Raw genomic sequence first — 18,881 nt, 5'->3', positions numbered from 1 at the left:
TCACCTGGACTGAATGTAGTAGCACTGTTCAACAACACAATATTAAACATACACGTGTGTTAAAAGGTTGAAAGACTGGATTTGATTTGAACTGATCTGCTGTGGAGGTTCAAAGAGGAGGACGTGTCTTTCGTCTCCTTCTTGAGACCACGTCAGTAGAGAGGAAGAGATGTGGTTGATGAGGTTTGACAGAACGTGATCATAAACGAGTGTCAAACAGCTTTGATGTTAAATTAAGATGAGTGAACAGACGTCCAGGTCCCAGTTATTCAGTGAGTAATAACCAGAACAGACTGCTTCTTGCTTTTATTCATTTATTTTATTAAAAAGACAGATTTTACTCGATGTGAGAAAACATAGAAATAGTGACGTATATGCATTTTTACAAGAAAACATGGAGGGAGGACGGAAGTCAGCGGAGACGCCTTCACCATCCAAATCGAGACACCAGCTTGCTCTGATCGTCCAGGTCTTTCTGAACCTTCTTCCTCATGTAGAAGATGGGACAGTCCCGGCTGTGGAGGAGCGAGGAGGAGGAGTTCACTTTAATGTTTACATTCATCTTCATTTAGAAGAAAGAAAACGAGTGAAAAAGCCTGAACCAGGAGGCTGGGGAGTGTTTGAATGATTTAAATAAGATGCACACTTTTTAACAATTAAAAATAGTATCTGGACTAATCCAGATGATGCTAACAGCTAGCATGTGTCTAAAACTAAAGCAGGTAGACTTCCAGTAACGTTCTGCCCTCAGTGCTAAGTGTTAGCAACCGTTAGCTGATGAATAACTAAAGCAGACTCAACTCTATGATGATGATTGATGTCAGGATGAGTCTGAACTCTGTCATCAGTAGTAGCATCAGTTTAGTGGTGAGTTAACCCAAGGACTTCTTTCTAAACCCTGGCCGGTGTCATCAGTGGACGTACCTGGTACAGAGCACCTCCTCATGCAGCGAGCCCTGACAGCGCTGACACTGAGTCCACAGCCGAGAGAAACGCTCCTCCAGCGTGTTCAGATGAAAGATCTGCAAACAACAACAACAACAACAACAACAACAACAACAAGCTGAGTCATTGCTCTGAGCTCTGATGATGAGGGAATCAACAGAAAATAAAAAGCTGCCTACCTCCTTCTGGTACAGCTCAGACTCCTTCTTCTTACAGTAATCACACACAGCATCTGCAAAGAAATTAAATCATATTATAATAAATATCTAATCATGTGCAGGAAACAAACACATGAGCTGTAAGGAGACACACACCGTCCGTCTTGAGAACAGCTTTGCAGCCGATGCAGGTGCTTCTCTTCTGAGCAAACGCCATGAGGCCGCCGATCTTTGAGGTCAGCACGGTCTTACAGCGGGTGTGGTCGCCCTCTGAAACACACATGAAACACAGCGCTCAGATCTAAAACCATTTATTACACAGAGACGAGCTCTTCTGAGTCCGACTCCTATAAAGATAAGACGGTGATTGTCTCGTTGTGACTCACTGAGCAGGATGCTCTCCGCCTTGCTCTCTCCCAGGATGGGCTCAAATATCCTCAGCAGGGGTTTGGACAGCTGCTGCTCCAGGTAGTACTGGGTGTCAATGGGAATGTTGTTCTCCAGCACAAAGATGGGGTCCTGGACGGAGCGGAGGGAGAATCAGGATTAAAACAATCAGCATGACGTCATGACATCAGCAGCAAAGGTCCTTGAAGGGGCTGGACTCTACCTGGCAGGTGTTCTGCTGCAATATCTCCTCCTCCTTATTCTAATCTAAACTTTTTTACTGCCTGATATGAAGTAGTTTCTAGTGCCCATCCATTTATTTTATCGCTGTGCAACTAATTCAAGTTTTTATTATTTAACAACAGCAACATGAGACTTGTCATCGTCTTTTTACTGCAGTTTAATCAGCGTCTCTATGATAAGACTGGTTGTGTGTTCCTAGAGGACACATGTTAGTCGGGGGGGGGGGGGTTTCTCTGGTTGTTTTATTGAAGCATAAATAATAAAGAGGGACCGACAGGTTAAAGAATCAAACGCACCTCTGACTTCATGTACGCCGCCGCTCCTTTTGCAGCCTTGATGATGACGTATGGGACCCGGTCTCCGAGGTTGGGGGCGCTGCCTGCGTCCCTCTTCCTCATCCTGTGAATCATCATCATCATCATCATCATCATCATCATCATCATCATCAGACCTGGATCATTTTACTGTTATTCTGGAGGTCAGTCATTAACCCCACCTCTCTGCCAGCTCCACGTGCGCCTGTTTGCCGGCGTACTCCTGAGCCGTGCGCGTCAGCTCCTTGGTGATCACCAGCTGACTGATGTCGATGCGATTGCACAGCAGGTCTGAGATCACCTCCTTGGTTTGTTCCACAGCACCCTGAGGATCCCTGAAGACACGCCACTAGAGATCAGTCCCACAGAGGAATAAGACAAACAGGTGTGAGCATGCTCAGTGAGGATGTCTCTGTACCGGTCTATGAGGATCTTCTGCAGACAGGTGTTGATGAGGTTGGCCACCAGGGGACAGTTGTCTCTGCGGACAGTCTCGATGCCTTTACAGTCCATCTTGTCGTGAGTGTCTGCGCTGGAGGAGAAGTACAGTCCTGCATAGCGCTTCTTATTGATGAGCAGGTAAGGGTAGTACACCTGTGGGAGGAACACAGATAAACTCTGTGAGCTGCTGCGTCTTTTTGTTCTATTTCCTTCAGATCTGATGGTGGAAATCAAACGGTACCTTCTCAAACTCCAGCTTGATGGGTGGCGTGAAGTGAGATGACACCCACTCGGCCGCCTCCCTCCCGATCACCATGGCCTCGCTCACCGTCGCCACTCCGAGCTTCACCATGACGGAGTCCGTGTCTCCATAAATGACCTGAAGACAAACACTTAGAACTCAAAGAGGAACAAATATCTGACCTTCGACTTATTAGACGTCATGAGGAGAGTGTGTGTGAGTGTCAGTGGAGGCGCTCCTCACCTTGGCGTCAGCTTGGAAGCCGTTTGCGATGGTGTACTTGGACTCCACCAGCTGTTTGGTTCGCTCAATCATCTGTCTCCCAAAACCAGTGACGCTCTGGAGGAGAGAAGTGAGTTCATTACTAAATTATCTGGAGAAACAGAGGGAACACATCTGTGCACAACAGCGGGACGTCCAGTGGAGACAAGCCCCGTCCCGGCTGAGGAGCTCACCTGTGAGATCTCCAGGCAGGGCAGTTTGCCGACCTGAGCCCCCGTGAAGCCGTACACAGAGTTAGCACTGATCTTTAGGGCCAGCTGTCGGCCGTCCAGCACCTGCTTCTTGAAAGGGTCCGTCTCCTTCTTCAGCTCGGCTTTGGCCCTGTGGACAGACGGAGGAGTCAGCTGAGGAGGAGGAGGACGAGGAGGAGGACAAAACAGCCTGGCTCCACTCTACAGCTCTGAGGGTTTATCTGAACCGATTCAAACCTTTTTCGCGCTGACAGCAGGTTCTCCAGGATCTCAGGGAGAAGTCCCTTCCTCACAGAGCTCTTCACAAACTGATCACCTGTTGGAGTCTTGATGAAGTCCTCTGGGGACAGACTGAGGACACAGACACTTCAGTTATTTCTAAGCAATTAACCCCCATAATGATGATTCATGAGCTTAAAGAAGCTGAAGTTAATGATGATTTGTTCAACTTATTTCGCAGCAAACAAACAAAGACAAACTCACTTCAGTTTTTCCACGGAGCCTTTCTGCAGCAGGGTGGTGTAGCACAGATTGTGAGCCATCATGATGGACGGATACAGAGAGGAGAAGTCCAGAGTGGTGATGGGAGCGCTGTAATATCTGCACAGAGAAGAAGAAGAAGAGATATGAGCCTCCTGTAGCTACCACACACACACCGACTCAAACAACACTCAGGTAAACTGACCCTTTCTCTGGCTCGATCACAGTAGCTCCGGTGTAGTCCTCTCCTCCCTGTGGCTTCATCACAGGCATGACCAGATCCTGCTTCATGGCCTAAACATGAGCACATGAGACGTCAGCATCCAAATGTGAACGTGTGAAATCAGTCAGTACCCACGGATGTGTCCCGCGTCGTCACCTGTCGCAGCAGCTGAGACACGACTTTGATCTGCTGTCCCCTGGAGAGCAGGTAGGTGAGAGGAACGCCGGTCACTCTGGCCATCTCCATGTAGTTGATCACACACATCAGCTTCTGCAGCAGGCGCAGCGGCAGGTAGGCGTCTTTCAGGCAGTACACGGCCAAACGACGGCGGGTCTGCTCATTACCGTTCTGACACGGACCAAAAAACAAAAACATGTGATTAGCTCCACCTATAGATGCCTCAGGTAACAGACTGAGGAGGACGGTTGGAATAAATCCATCCTCTCTGAGCAGGTCTACTCCACGGGGGGAGAACAGGAGGGACAGAGACATGGAGGTAGAAAAACAAGATGAACCAAGATGGAATCAATGTGGATGATGGAGACGTGGAGACATCTTGGTCGTCTTCTAAGACTGGTGTCAAACATACGTCCCGTCAGAGGGTCTAATCTGGCCCGCAGCATGAAAATTACTTAGAAGACTTCGATGAAAACAACTGGACACTAACATGGAGGAGAACAGACTCCAGTAGATCAGACCCTCCTTCTAAAGTGGTTTGAGCAGCAGAACCACTTTAATAGTGATTAATGTTTCTGGCCATGTTAACACATTTTATTTAGTGTCCACGTACATGCAGCCTTAGATTAATAATCCTCATGTTTGTGTCTCACCTGCAGATCAGTGATGATGGAGTGCTGCACGTCCTCCTTCTGTTCTTGCAGAAAATGGAAACTCACAGCGTTGAGAGAGTACGAGCGAAGTTTATAGTCTCTGAGGAGAACCTGGGGGAGAGACGCACCGTTCTTACCTCCACATATTATTTATTATCTGTACAGTAGCGTGAGTGTTGTTTGAGTGGAGGAGGTGCTGACCTGCAGCAGATCGAACTGAACTCGTCCCTCTATGTTGATGCTCTTGTTCTCTCTGCGTCCCATCTGCTTGCTCTGGAAATTCGTGTCTCGCAGAACTGACTTGATGCCTCGCACTCGACCCAGGTAGGGAAAGTAATCCACCTGAACACACACACACACAAAAACAAAACAGCCTTCAGTATTTATTGAGGCTTCATCTATAAAGAATAATAAATAAAAGTGTCTGTGTAACCTTCAGAGCAGCCGCCCTGTTGAGTAAATAGGGGAAGTCAAAGTTCTGGATGTTGTATCCAGTGATGATGTCTGGGTCCACCGTCCTCAAGAACTCAGCCCAGCTCTGCAGCGGGGACACAACAACAGGACAGATTAAAACACAACATCACATGTGCAGAACAAGCAGGAGACGTGTGCTATGAGCTCATTTACCTGCAGCAGCTTCTTCTCCTGTGTGAAGCAGAATATCTGAGAACCCACGATGCTGGAGCAGGACTGAAGAGTGAACACGGTGCGAATGAAGGGCTCCGTCTCACCCTGCCGCTGCACCATGGACGCTATCTGAATGACGGGATCTTTGTCCGGTTCTGGGAAGATTCCTGGAAAGAAAAAATAAAAGATAAATTTGTGACGAGGCCTTCGTCTTTAAAGTTTAAATAATCTGTTGAAGTGACGCCAGAGAACATGAAGACTCACCTTTTCTTCCTGCACACTCGATGTCAAAGCTGAGGACGCGAAGCGGTGCGATCCTCTGCCAGTCTCCCTCCGCCGGGTGACTGATCAGATCTGTCCACGCCACGTCCACCTCGTACTGACACAGAGACACCTGGAGGACACACACAAGGTCTGAGAAAACTACAATTATATGAAAAGAGAAGTAGAGAGTTTAATCTTGCCTACCTTCGATGTGGACCGAGAGTTCATGTCCTCCGTGCTCTTCTCTTCACGTAATCTGTATTTGCCTTTGGGAAGTTCAATCCAGCAGCATCCCACCACGTCACAGTCAACCATAAACCTGACGACATTAAAGGAATTTATTATAACAACAACAACAACAACAAGAAGCAGGTTTCTCTGAGCACATCCTCCAGACCAGAACTAGTGACATTTAAATGAGTCTATGGCAACGTGACAATATGTAATAAAGAAAGAGTCAGTAGGAGTCAGTGCAAATGGAAAAACTCATAAACTCTCAAGTAAATATTTAAATAAACTGAAGTATAATCAGAAAACATAAGATGCATTACCTTCTATTTAGCTGTTTAGTTTAAATACGCCACATAAGTAGATCATCTGTTTATAAAACTAATCAACTTTACTCACCTGATTTCAAAATCTATGTTGGCCTCGTAGGACTGGAAGTTGTGGGAGAAGTGTCCGAACTTCAAGCCCTGCTCCAGGAGCCTCTTTGCCGGCGCGATGAGACGGGGCATCGCCATGGTGATCCGCAAGAAGTCCATACTTTGTTTCCCGTGGTAACCATACATGTCTGTGGAGGAGGAAAAAAAAAGAAGAAGAAGAAAATGATTAACACGGAGGCCAGCTTCAGATACGGCTGCTGCCTTCAGAGGGAGTCCTGTTTACCATGTTCATGAGAACAGCGCCCTCTTGTGAGGCTCATGAGTCGTGACATGTGGCTGATCCATGTATTTTGTTTGTATTGTTGACTGAATAAAAAAAAAAAACCTCTTGGCAGCATTTAAACATCACGTGTACTCACTCTCTTTTCGCGTGATGTCCACAGCCAGCACCGTGACGGAGATGTTGTCCTTGTTGCTGCGCATGTCCTTCAGCACAGCGTTGTTCAGCTCCCTTTTAAACTCACCCAGGTAATCAGATGTGAAGCCTTTTCAGGTGACGCAAAGGAATTGAGATTGAGAATGATTAAATAATTACAGAGCAGAAGCAAATATCAGACTCATCAGACAAGTGTTAACAATGAGGAAGAAAACTCACCATTTGGTGCAGGAACATAGAAGTAAGGAGCAAATCCGTGGATATGACAGCACACACTGTTTCCACTGTCTGTTACTCCAAACATCCGGATGATTGGAACTTTTCCCTGTGACTGCCCAGGCATGCCAGACACCGTTGCCCCTGTAAAACACGAGAGTGGAAAAACAACCTAAATTCATCTATTCTCACATAAGGAGTGTGAAATATGATCCAAGAAGCAAAGGGGCCGAGAAAACCCTGAGGGAACACTTAATGGTGCAGGAGGTCAAACTGTAAAATCTGTGGCAGAACAATAAAAGGGTTCTGTTTGATATTTACCTAAATAATAGTCCAGATCAATCTGCTGGAACACCAGAGCATCAGATGATGGGTCCAGAGGAGGAGCATGAGGCCGCCGCCAGCGGGGGTTAAGGTCTGTTGAGAAAAGGTCACCTGACAGGAGACGGGGGTAAGACACAGATTAAAAACATGATTTATATTCTCAGTGGGTGAGATGGTGAACTAGCTCCTCTTATTATTTACTGCACAAATGACTGAAGAACCAGTTGAGCCTTGATGGTCTTTATCAGTGCATCACTCACCTACGGGAATAACATCATGTCCTGCCTGTCCCTCCATGTCCTCTGCGTCCATCTCTGCGTCGTCAAACATCGACAGCTCCTCTTCGAACTGCGACGGACTGTCCTCCAATTCGCCGGCCGCTTTGCCCCGTTTGGCTTGTGGCGCGCCGCCCGAGAGAGGGCCGCCATTGCGTCGTTTAAACTCCATGTCTACAAGTCGATTAAGGGAGGGAGATGGGAGGTCACGTTTAAGACAAGATCGCTTTTATTTGTCACATGCACAGTTACAGTTATACATAGTACGATGCACAGTGAAATATATTTTTGTACCTGCAGCCAGTATAAATGTATAACCAAGAAAAACATGTAAACTTGAAGGGGGTAGCTCATTTATTGCCAGCAGAAGCCAGCACTGACTCAAAACATGCACCACAGCTGCTGTAAACACTGAATCCTGAACATTTATACAGTTTTTGCTTTTCTTCCCTTTTTATTTTGCATACAGCTGCACCAGATGTTTCACATATAAAGTAAAACAAAAAAGGAAAGTACATTTTTATTATCCTGACACATACAGGTACAGATATTCCTGTATTTTATTCAATTGCTCTGCATCATGTTGTCTAAATGCGTCTTATATTTCCACCTCCAGGGGATAAATAAAGGTACATCTAATATTATCTAATATTATCTTCTCTTAGGGAAGATTATCACAAAGGAATGAAAGTTATACTGACTGACATAAACCTTAAATATATCCAGAATAAGTCAAGACAACAGAACTACTGTGCAGGTGTGTCCTGCATGCAAACAACTCAATCCTGTCCTCAGTGAATATGTAAATAAGTGAACTTTCTCTGCAGTAAACTAACTAACAACACAAACTGTTTATGATTAAGGGCTCATGGTTTATTCTGGTGCAAAAAGAACGAAAACAAAACATGACAACATAAGAAACGAAACACAAGCAGCCACATGTCAAAGCTGAAAGCAAACAGGCTGAGATCAGAGCTGCTAGCTTCTCTGTTAGCTTCTCAACTCACTGCAGCTAGCTAGCTACTGTCGTCCCAAACTTATCGATGCTGTTCAGTTTAACTCACTTTAATATTGTTCTCTCTACATTTATATGGAAGTTTTAAAACATTTCAGGCTCATTAATGAAGCGGCTACGTTTTAAGACAAGCTCTCTAAACTAGTGTGCAACGAGCTAAAGCTGTTAGCTAGCAACCTGTCATGTAAACACACGGAGGTCTCGCGCCACGGCTAATCTCACCAAGGTGAAGTATTGATCTGTGAATCTCCGTCAGGTCAACAGTTAATGGATGCTTTTATTAAATAAAACAACTTATCGATACCTATAAAAGTTTCCTCTCGACGACGGCGGACCCCGGCTGACAACAGCTCCCGCCACTCGGCTTTTTAATTCGACGAAAGCGCGGAAAAGCTTTACGCTCTGATAACCGCGTCCAATGGCGAAGGAGAGGACAGTGACGACACAGAAAAGTGCGGAAGTGCAGCTGCGATGAAGCGGAAGTAGAGCGAGGGAATGACAATACCTTGTAGAAGAAGAGAACCGTGCGTTCGCGGCAAAATGACGTCAGGCAAAACCCCGCCAGACAGAGAGGCTTTATTTTATTTTATTTTATTTTATTTTATTTTATTTTTAACTAAAATCTGTTTTCAGTCATAAAGAAATCTTCCCATATATAGATAAATTACATATTATATAGATTGTATGTACCAGAATATTTTTTATTGTTATTTAATTAAGATGCATTTATTTATTTTTGGTTCGTTTAATATGTATTTTGCAACAGATCCATTAATTTATTCACATTTCTGAATCATCACTTGTTTTTCAGGGCAAAATATTACAAACATTTAATATTAATTGATATTTAACGGTTAATATTTAATGTTGTGTACTATAATGTGAGGATTTGCTTCTTTCTACATCAGACGTGATCGTAAAGTGAAAATATAATCTGTATTTTGGTTGTTGATCAGACATCACACATCATGTGATGAGCTGACTTGTTTTCAGATGTAATTATAGCTCTTAGATCAGCTGTTTACTATTAACATCAGTTTTTATTAAATGTATTAAATGTAAATTAAAGCTGATTCTGATTCTGATGTGAAGTGTGTATTGGGTTCTCTGGTGAAATAAAGGACATTGTAATTAAAGCTGGTGCAGATCGGGGGCCTGAGTCACTGTGGGACAGATCAGAGACATGTGACAGTCTTAATGTCACCGTATTTTCAGACCTGCTCCAGGAACCATTATAAATAACTCCTGCTCTTCTCCCTCCTCATGTGAGGAAGGAGAGACCCACAGAGACCCACAGAGACCCCTCTTTTGTGTGGATGGTTTGAGATCTCACCAACCACTGACACCCTTCCACTCCTGCTCAGCCAATTGCGTCCCTGCGTGGAGGAAAACACCCAGTTCCCTTCACGTCATGTGAAGAGGCGGAGACGGAGAGGAGGCTCCCCGGTAACGGAGCTCATGAATAAAGCAACAGGAGACCACCCTTCCTTCTGCATGTCCCATCCCAGAGCGTGACAGCGAACGCACCACGCCAATGTGAATGGCTGACATTTAACCGAGGCCGCCGCCCCCCTCCTCTCTCTCTCCTCTCTCTCTCTCTGTCTCTCTCTCTTCCTTCTCCCATGGATTGACTGCCACAGCTGTTGATGTGCACTTCATCTTCGTGAAGTTGGGGCAAAGCCGAAGGGTGAGTGTTAAACCTCTATTTTATCAAACACACTTTAAAATCAAACCGCTGAGTTCCTGTGGAGCCTGCGCGCATCCGGACGCCGTGTCCTCTCCGTGCGCGTTTCCGCGGCCGCCGCTCTGCAGTAGGTGCTGGATGTCACGTTCACTCTGCAACTCACCAGAAACACTGACAGCGGCGTGGAACGGCGTCCGTGGCCGTGGGCACGTCCGTGGAAGAGGCTGCTCTGGAGCATGATGTCCGTCCCGTCAGGGCCCGGCCTGCTGCTCGGTGTTTAGATCCAGGAAGGAGGCGGACGTGATGAAGGTCACGGAGACGGTTTAAACCGGTTAATGTTCATGTTTCATTAGAAACCATCCGTAACATGACGCAGATGGAGACCACAGAGAGACAGAAGGAGTCCCACAGGGTCCCAGAGGGTCCCACAGGGTCCCAGAGAAAGTTCAGTCTGTGTTTGATCACAAGTTTAATTCCCCTCCAGCTTTAAAGATGTAAAGCTAGTGATATCCTGCAGAATTCAGCTACTCTAATGTAGAAGAGGATGCTTGATTTGTCACTCCCTAACCAGGTTGTGCTTCTGTCATCATCAGTTCATCACACAAACTAAATGATGAGCAGCAGAGTAAGAAACATCAGAGCTGGAGGTTGTAGACCAGTGGGTTCCCACTCATGATTACAACATGTAGAAAGAGACAGGATCAAGTTTATACATGAATCACGCTTCCTTTATCTCTGCATCGTTTCTCATGCCACTCCCCTCATTCAGACGGGACGTTACAACATTTCTACAAGCGGGAACCCAACACACACACACACACACACACACACTGAGGCCGTCAGCGCTGCACATGGTTAGTTTGGCGTGTCCGAAATAAACTGATGAAGTTGGCACAGAGCTGAAGAAGAGAAGGTGTTGAAAGTGTTAAAAAAAGGAAAGTTGTGAAGGCAGGGAGTTGTGTAACGGGGCGTGTGTGTGTTCCATTGATAACATGGCGTTTTCTTACAGGTGTGTGTGGAAATATTGGTCAAGAGGAAGGTACTCTTTTTAAATGTGTCACTTATTAAGTGTCACTTGTGCACAAAACCCAGTTTTTACTTGAAATGTAGAAATACTCCATTACGAGCACAAATCCAGCTAAAAACCTTAAATTAAAGTGTTGATTATCAGGAAATATAATAATAAATATGGTAACATATAAAAGTACTTGTGGATATAGTTTGTGGATGAATATTACTGCAGCAGACGTTTAAAACTGAGCTAATTTAACAACTTTATATAGTTTTTGAAGGTTTGTTTGTAGCATTGCTGGGTTGTAAAACGTTAGGAGTAGGAGAGAGACTCTAATCCTTCAGATTGTTAGAAAACCTCAGATTTAAATGTAATCTGGAAAGTACCTAAAGCTGTAGAAAGTTGTGCATATGGAAAAAACTAGTACAGTTATTCTATTTATATATATATATTCCACTGCCTCTTAAGTTTCTTTGTGTAAACTGTGCGACTTCTTGCAAAATAAATCTAACCGGTGACCTGAGGGGTTTATATAGTGTCGTAGTTCAAAGCAAAAACATCTTTAAAGCTTGAATCTGATTTAAAATAGAGTTTCTCCAACAGGTTTTCAACTGTGTCTCTGTTCTCCCGCCATGTTAGTTTGTTTTCCAGGTTTAACATCCTGCTGCACACATGCGCTCCTAAAGCCGTCCTGAACCCTTGAAACCTGAGCTGGACACAGAGTGTATCACCTGAGCCGAGTGTGTTGTGTGTTTACCCAGCATGCCGCTGGCTCGCAGCCTGTCCGTCACGTCCCTCTCGGGCCTGGAGGAGTGGGACGAGGAGTTTGATTTGGAGGATGCTGTTCTTTTTGAAATAGCCTGGGAGGTGGCTAACAAAGGTGGGCCTTTATTTAAATGATGCTAAACTCGTATGCTATAAATAGAAATCAAACATCTCTTCACATGTTTGTCTCGTGTGGCTCACTCCTGCAGTCGGAGGCATCTACACCGTCATCCAGACCAAAGCCCGTCTGACCGCGGAGGAATGGGGGGAGAACTATTTCCTGGTGGGCCCCTACGTGGAGAGCAACGTGCGCACTCAGGTGGAGCTGATCGAGCCCACCAACCCCGTGCTGAAGAGGACCATTGACAAGATGAACGCCAGTGGGTGTAAGGTACTACCACACTGCTCCAAACCCGGTGACATTTCCACGCAAAGGTTAGAGGCTGTATCAATGTCTCTCTGTCTCTTTCACACAGACACAGTCCAGAAATAGACGAGCGAGTGCGATGCTTGTAATGCTTTGTGCTGCGTCACTCTCCCTGTGGAAGTATAGGTCAAGGATAGGAGTGATTTAAAGAGACAGAAACTTTCTTTAAACATGTTCTAGTTATTTCTACTCTTATTATGATGTGTAACATACACAGATATAAAACCAGGAGCTGCAACTCCTCAAATATCTCACACAAAATCTAATTTTAAAGAAGAACAATGTTTTCTCCCAGGTCTACTTCGGCCGCTGGCTCATTGAAGGCAGCCCCTACGTGGTTCTGATCGATGTCGCCTTCACCGCCTGGTCTCTGGACCGCTGGAAGAGCGAGCTGTGGGACCTGTGCGCCATCGGCGTGCCTTGGTTCGACCGCGAGGCCAACGACGCCGTGCTGTTCGGCTTCCTGACGGCCTGGCTCCTGGGGGAGGTCAGTGGCTCAAACTGGGATTTGATTTGGATGTTCAGGAAGAAGAGCGGTCGTGATGCTGCTGGAACGGAGCAGAAACCCACCCAGTGTTCTGTGTTTAATTCATGTTGCAGTACGCAGCCCAGAGTGAGGAGCCTCCACACATTGTGGCCCATTTCCATGAGTGGCTGGCCGGCCTGGGACTGGTGCTGTGCAGACACAGACAGTTACCCGTCGCCACAATCTTCACCACTCATGCTACGCTGCTGGGACGCTACCTGTGTGCTGGAAGTGTGGACTTCTATAACAACCTTGCAGAGGTGAATAGATTAGATATCAGATGGTTTTTATTTTTAGAATCGACTCCGTTGTAAACCGACTCTGTTCCTGTTTGTCTAGTTCAACGTGGATAAAGAAGCCGGCGACCGTCAGATCTACCACCGCTACTGTCTGGAGCGGGCGGCGTGCCACTGCGCCCACGTCTTCACCACCGTGTCACAGATCACAGCCATCGAGGCCGAGCACCTCCTCAAGAGGAAGCCAGGTACGAGGAGGAGGTGAATCGATGCATGAACGTCACAGGGCTGAGACAGAACCTCTCACTTTTCTCTTTCTCCCTCCTCTCGCAGACGTCGTCACTCCCAACGGGCTCAACGTGAAGAAGTTCTCAGCCGTGCACGAGTTCCAGAACCTCCACGCTCAGAGCAAGAACCGGATCCAGGAGTTCGTCAGGGGACACTTCTACGGGTCAGAGCACGAAACGCAGCACGGCAGCCGTCAGGTCCTGTAGAGTAGAATGAAACGTGAGTTCATCTGTGCTTGTCTCCACCTTCAGACACCTTGACTTCGACCTGGACAAGTGTCTGTTCCTCTTCATCGCCGGGAGGTATGAGTTCTCCAACAAAGGAGCCGACATCTTCCTGGAGGCTTTAGCCAGACTCAACTATCTGCTCAGAGTAAGTGTGGAAGGAGGGAGGAGGAAGGGGGAAGAGGAGGGAGGAGGAGAATAACTGGTGTTTGTGTCACAGGTCAACCACAGCGACGTGACGGTCATCGCGTTCTTCATCATGCCTGCTAGGACTAACAACTTTAACGTGGAGACACTGAAGGGCCAAGCGGTCAGGAAGCAGCTGTGGTGAGTTCTCACAAGATGGAGACGTAAACTGTTTATTCTGACACTGAGACATCTTCATTTCAACTTTATCTTTCTTCCCCTGACAGGGATACGGCTCAGACTGTGAAGGAACGCTTCGGGAAGAAACTCTACGAGTCTCTTCTGGTGTAAGTTCAACAGTAATGTGTCTCATAACAAAACGAGTCTCTGTCCACCTTTGACATCCGCTCTGAATTAAGCAAACTCTTTTCCTCAGTGGACAGCTGCCGGACGTGGCCAAGATGCTGGACAAAGAGGATTTCACCATCATGAAGAGAGCCATCTTTGCCACCCAGAGACAGTGTCAGCCTCCCATCTGCACCCACAACATGCTGGAGGACAGCAGCGACCCCATCCTCAACTGCGTCCGTCGCATCGGCCTCTTCAACAGCTCTGCAGACCGGGTCAAGGTGGGTCTGGAGCTCTGTTGATCCGTCGGGGGGTAGAGGAGGTTCAGGATGATTTGCAGCAGGTTTCAGTGAAGGCTCATGTTTCTGGCTTCTCCCTCCGTCAGATCATCTTCCATCCAGAGTTCCTCTCCTCCACCTCTCCTCTACTTCCTATGGATTATGAGGAGTTTGTCAGAGGCTGCCATCTCGGTGTCTTCCCTTCTTACTACGAGCCTTGGGGCTATACACCAGGTATGACTCCAGCGTGATGATCATTTACAAAATAGAAAAATGTTAATATATCTGGATATCTATGTTTCTATCATCCATCAGCTGAGTGCACCGTCATGGGGATTCCTTCCATCTCCACTAACCTGTCGGGCTTTGGCTGTTTCATGGAGGAGCACATAGCCGACCCCTCAGCATACGGTGCTCATCTTTACCTCTTTTAAATTCTCTAAATATTAACAGATGAGCTGGAATAACTCGGCCTTTCTTTCTTTCTCTCTCTGCAGGTATTTACATCCTGGACCGGAGGTACCGGGGGGTCGACGAGTCCTGTAACCAGCTCACTTCGTTCCTGTTCCAGTTCTGCAAGCAGAGCCGTCGCCAGCGGATCATCCAGAGGAACCGCACCGAGCGTCTGAGCGACCTCCTGGACTGGAGATACCTCGGCCGGGTGAGAACACGAGTCCCAGAGATCAGCTTTGATTGTTCAGCGTCTCTGCAGCGTCTTCATGGTTTCTTTTTTTCCTCTCTGTTCAGTATTATATATCTGCCCGTCACATGGCCCTGGCTAAAGCCTTCCCTGACTCCTACATGTATGAGCCTAATGAGCCCAGCTCGGTAAGTCAGCTTTCAGGTTTATTTCTTCTGTGATCCCTTTAGGGGAACCTGTTCATCCTCTGACTGATATTCAGATCTTTGGTGGTTCTCAGGCTGCAGGTTTCCGTTACCCCCGGCCGGCCTCCGTGCCGCCGTCTCCGGCCCTGTCCCGCCACTCCTCCCCACACCACAGCGAGGGCGAAGACAACGAAGAAGACGAGCGCTACGACGAGGATCTGGAGGCAGAGAAGGACAGAGTGAACATCCGCCAGCCGTACACCCTGCCTTCAAAGAACAAGTCCCCCGCCGTCCTCGGGTCCAACGGGAACAGCGACAGCGTCTCCAGCGAGAAAAACTGAGACGGGACGTGTTAAAACGCCACTAGTGAAACTTTATGTGTGTCGCCAGCGTACTCCAAACCTTTCAGATGAGCCTTGCAGTTGTGTGAAAGAATTCAATATCACTGTCAGTGTCTTCCCAACCTGTGCGTACCTCAGACTTTTTAAACGTAGATCTGTGTTAGTTGGTTTCAGTTGCTCCAGCAGAGCAGCAGCTAGAAAGAGTCAAATAAATCAGGGTTGCTGGATTTTCTAGGGTACTAACACTGAATTAGACACAGCGTAGCAAATACAGGTTTTTGTTTTTTACTTGATTCAAAGGTGGGAGAATAACACGATCCTGCTTTTCACCAGCTTTACACGTTTTCCTGTGAAACTTTCAGACGTAGCATCCTTTCTACTCGTGTGACGACAATGCATCTCTTCAAACACCGCCGCCTTCTTCTTGTAGCGTTCTCTTGCTTTTTAAAACGCCTTGTTCACCACGAAACGTCCCAGAATGGAGACAAGCTGCAGAGCACACACACACGCACACACACACACACACGTGCACACACACACACCCCCACACACACACTGACAGGTGTGTTCTCATTTGGTTTCCAGGCCTTACTGTGTCTCTCTCCCTGTGTGTGTGCAGATCACTCACCGTTGGTTTACAGCAGCATGGATTTATTAGTCAGGACAGTGTTAGTGTGTTTTCAGATGGACGACTGTTCCCAGTGTTTAAACAGGCGCATTCACTCCCTGTAAGAGTTATATCATTTGTTATAATCTTGCACCAGATGAACTTCTAATAAAGTTGATATATATATATATATATATATATATAACTTCAAGTGTTTTACAGATGAACCCTGGCTCTCGTTTCTTTGTGCTCCTGTAGTTTATTGAACCTCTGTAACATACTGACGCAGGGATCCAGCTCATCCACCAGAAAGCGTCTCATTTATGAGGAATGCTGCAGCAGGATCCTCTTCTTACGTCGACGGTAATCCTCCTTCAGCACAAGTAAACTCTGCCACCGTGACCTTCGCAAACTGAGGAGAACAAAGAGGTTTAAATGAGCATCTCAGAGCCAGGAGTCTGATTCACTTGATTTCATAACGTACTGCGTGATTGTTTTTCAGTGCACCCTGCAAACACCAAGCAGCAGAATAAGTATAGAGTTAGACATGTTACAGGAGTGTACGTTTAGTTTAAAGCTGCCTATTCAGATTAAGATTTTGCATTTAAAAGTTTCCTTTGCCAGTTAATTATGTTGATAACTTAGCAGTGTATCATATTTGGCAAAGGTGTGTACTTTTTACCAAATTTTGACATTTATTCATTATTTTTTAAATCTGACGCCAACACAACAAGTCCAGATGAGTTTGTCTCAGCTTTGTTTTAGATCTGTAATGAATTCTTGAGACGCCTCATGCAGCTTCAGCGTTTGGACTCACAGAGTAAACTGTTCCAGAAAGAGTTGTACGTGGCGCTGCCAGTCACAGCCCCGAGTCTGGCTGGGTTCCTCCTCACTGTGTGCACTGAGAAGCCATCCGGTCCGGTCACCTCCACCTCCACCACATGGTAGTCCCTCAGCCTGCAGCAGGAACATGAAACTGTCTGATTGGGGCCGGTGTGAAGGTGTGAAGGACTGACTGAGGTTTTTATGGAGACTCACGCCGTGTCTGACACGATCTCCCCCTGGACGCCGGAGAAGCCGAGCGTTCCCGCTGCCACGGCTGCTGCTGCCATGGTGTTGACGTTGTTAGGAGCGAGGGGGCAAAGGTCTGCCACCGAGCCTCTGAATAGAACCCGCCTGCCCTCCCCCTCCGTCCAGCCGTCCAGGACGTCTCCTGTCAGCCGGAAGCAGGACGGATGTTTGGACATTCTTATGAACAAAGCCTGAGAAGAGAGAAGAGCCTGAATGAGACCAGAGAGGACGGGTGGACTCAGCAGCACCTGCTCTGCCTCAGTGTTACCTTCAATGAGCCGCTGTCACTGAGCCTCTGGATGTCCTGGCCTCCCCATAACGCACCGCTGGGGACGTAGAGGGTCCTCCCATGCTGCTGGGACGCCTGACGCAGCTGCTGGTTCAGATCTGGATCGGACAGCGCAGACGGAGAGCCCACCTGAGAGGAGGCACAGAACGTCACTTCAACAATAAAGACATGGAGACTAATTAAAGACCTGCAGAGCAGATGGTTCCAACATCTAGTCGTCTCTCTACTTATTATATATTTGTTTCTTTAAATTATAGATTAATCCAAATTATAAAAACACAAAGAGAGCCTCACCATAAAATGAGAATGAGAAAGGAACCGGAGCCCAAATTCTTTCACGATGTGAGGATGGCACACCTCAACAATCACATCACATCTCCTGTAATAAAATAAACACACACACACACACGTTAAAGCATTTCTGAGGTGAGAGAACATGAAGTTGACGCTGTGCTGTGGGTTAATGTTGCACCTTTCTGCAAAGGACGACAGCTCCGTCAGCACGAGCTCAGCAGGAACTGAATCTCTGAGTTTGTCAGGATTTCTGTTCCAGACGAAAGCCAGAGTCAAACCATGAGCAGGTCCGTCTTTGAGGATCCTCTCCACCAGGTACTGCCCTGAATCACACACACACACACACACACACACACACACGCTGTCAGTACATAATACATTAAAAGAGTGTGTTTATGTGGAAGAAGGGAGTTCAGACCTAGATGACCAAATCCTACAACTCCGATCCTCCGGGAGGAAGAGCTGGTTGCCATGTCTTGTTCAGAGATAAATTCAGTCTCACTTCTTCCATTTATTGCTCCTCCTCACCCGGTTTCCCTCCGTCGCCGCGTCTCCCACACTCTAGAGCAACAGCCAAGCCGACGGCCCCGGGGATTGTGGGAAAGCAGAGTACAAAGTGTGACTCAGAGAGGTTAATCATTGCTGAAGATCCTCCTGCATCAACTTGACCTCAGACGTCTGACCCATTATCTAGAACTGGAACCATAAATGAATTATTTCCTTCATTCGTGCTCTGTGACGACGTGTTCCTTTAAACAGCTGCTCCTCTGAGGCTATTTTAAAGCGTAGGTGCTGTTTGTTTTTGGAAATGTTTCCTTTACCATCCTGTATATAGACATACATTATATATTAACTGGCAAATAATGAAATAATTAAATGATGGAGACATAAATGCAGATAAATGAGTGTTTTCTGTCTCAACTACAAGGTTTAGATGTTTAAAAGAATTATTTTCTAAAACTCCAGCCGTGCTCGTCTTAAATACTCACACATTAAAGATGACTATTTATTACACGAGGCTCAACTTTACTCCTTAGGTGCTG

The 18,881-nt window shown here is 46.6% G+C and overlaps 3 protein-coding genes across 6 annotated transcripts; 1 reads left to right on the top strand and 2 right to left on the bottom strand.

Annotated features, from left to right (window-relative positions):
* Positions 1 to 79: 79 nt before the first annotated feature.
* Positions 80 to 8,921, bottom strand: pold1 (polymerase (DNA directed), delta 1, catalytic subunit). The gene is made up of 27 exons (XM_084570195.1): positions 8,802 to 8,921; positions 7,468 to 7,656; positions 7,205 to 7,318; positions 6,887 to 7,027; positions 6,651 to 6,776; positions 6,254 to 6,419; positions 5,831 to 5,945; positions 5,627 to 5,756; positions 5,363 to 5,529; positions 5,169 to 5,273; positions 4,937 to 5,077; positions 4,736 to 4,846; positions 4,062 to 4,253; positions 3,888 to 3,976; positions 3,686 to 3,802; positions 3,440 to 3,553; positions 3,185 to 3,332; positions 2,973 to 3,068; positions 2,730 to 2,867; positions 2,466 to 2,641; positions 2,230 to 2,382; positions 2,030 to 2,132; positions 1,490 to 1,622; positions 1,260 to 1,373; positions 1,125 to 1,177; positions 925 to 1,022; positions 80 to 515 (listed from the first exon to the last, which is right to left on the bottom strand). Exons 2-27 carry the CDS (start codon positions 7,652 to 7,654, stop codon positions 428 to 430), a joined length of 3,315 nt encoding a protein of 1,104 aa, XP_084426321.1. The 5' UTR covers positions 7,655 to 7,656; positions 8,802 to 8,921; the 3' UTR covers positions 80 to 427.
* A 903-nt stretch (positions 8,922 to 9,824) lies between these two features.
* On the top strand, positions 9,825 to 16,400 carry gys1 (glycogen synthase 1 (muscle)). 4 transcript variants are annotated; one of them, XM_084570198.1, is made up of 16 exons: positions 9,825 to 10,184; positions 11,955 to 12,073; positions 12,168 to 12,349; positions 12,681 to 12,872; positions 12,986 to 13,171; positions 13,251 to 13,395; positions 13,481 to 13,598; positions 13,687 to 13,807; positions 13,880 to 13,986; positions 14,073 to 14,132; positions 14,222 to 14,414; positions 14,519 to 14,645; positions 14,727 to 14,822; positions 14,909 to 15,072; positions 15,159 to 15,239; positions 15,314 to 16,400. In XM_084570198.1, the coding sequence occupies exons 2-16, from the start codon at positions 11,956 to 11,958 to the stop codon at positions 15,575 to 15,577; spliced, it is 2,154 nt and encodes a 717-aa protein (XP_084426324.1). In that variant the 5' UTR covers positions 9,825 to 10,184; position 11,955; the 3' UTR covers positions 15,578 to 16,400. The 4 variants fall into 4 exon arrangements, with proteins under 4 accessions (XP_084426324.1, XP_084426325.1, XP_084426322.1 ...); XM_084570199.1 differs by having other exon boundaries at positions 11,833 to 12,073; positions 15,332 to 16,400; XM_084570196.1 differs by having other exon boundaries at positions 11,833 to 12,073.
* Positions 16,401 to 16,558: 158 nt separating this feature from the next.
* aspdh (aspartate dehydrogenase domain containing) lies at positions 16,559 to 18,311 on the bottom strand (the record flags this gene model as incomplete). Its single annotated transcript, XM_084570201.1, has 7 exons — positions 16,559 to 16,596; positions 17,002 to 17,141; positions 17,223 to 17,446; positions 17,524 to 17,673; positions 17,839 to 17,923; positions 18,017 to 18,161; positions 18,257 to 18,311. The coding sequence occupies 7 exons, from the start codon at positions 18,309 to 18,311 to the stop codon at positions 16,559 to 16,561; spliced, it is 837 nt and encodes a 278-aa protein (XP_084426327.1).
* Between the last annotated feature and the right edge of the window lie 570 nt (positions 18,312 to 18,881).

Source organism: Chelon labrosus (assembly GCF_963514085.1).
Source record: "Chelon labrosus genome assembly, chromosome: 21".
NCBI classification, from domain to species: Eukaryota; Metazoa; Chordata; class Actinopteri; order Mugiliformes; family Mugilidae; genus Chelon; species Chelon labrosus.
Note: the sequence above shows the minus strand (reverse complement) of the source record. Positions and strands in the feature narration are given on the sequence as shown.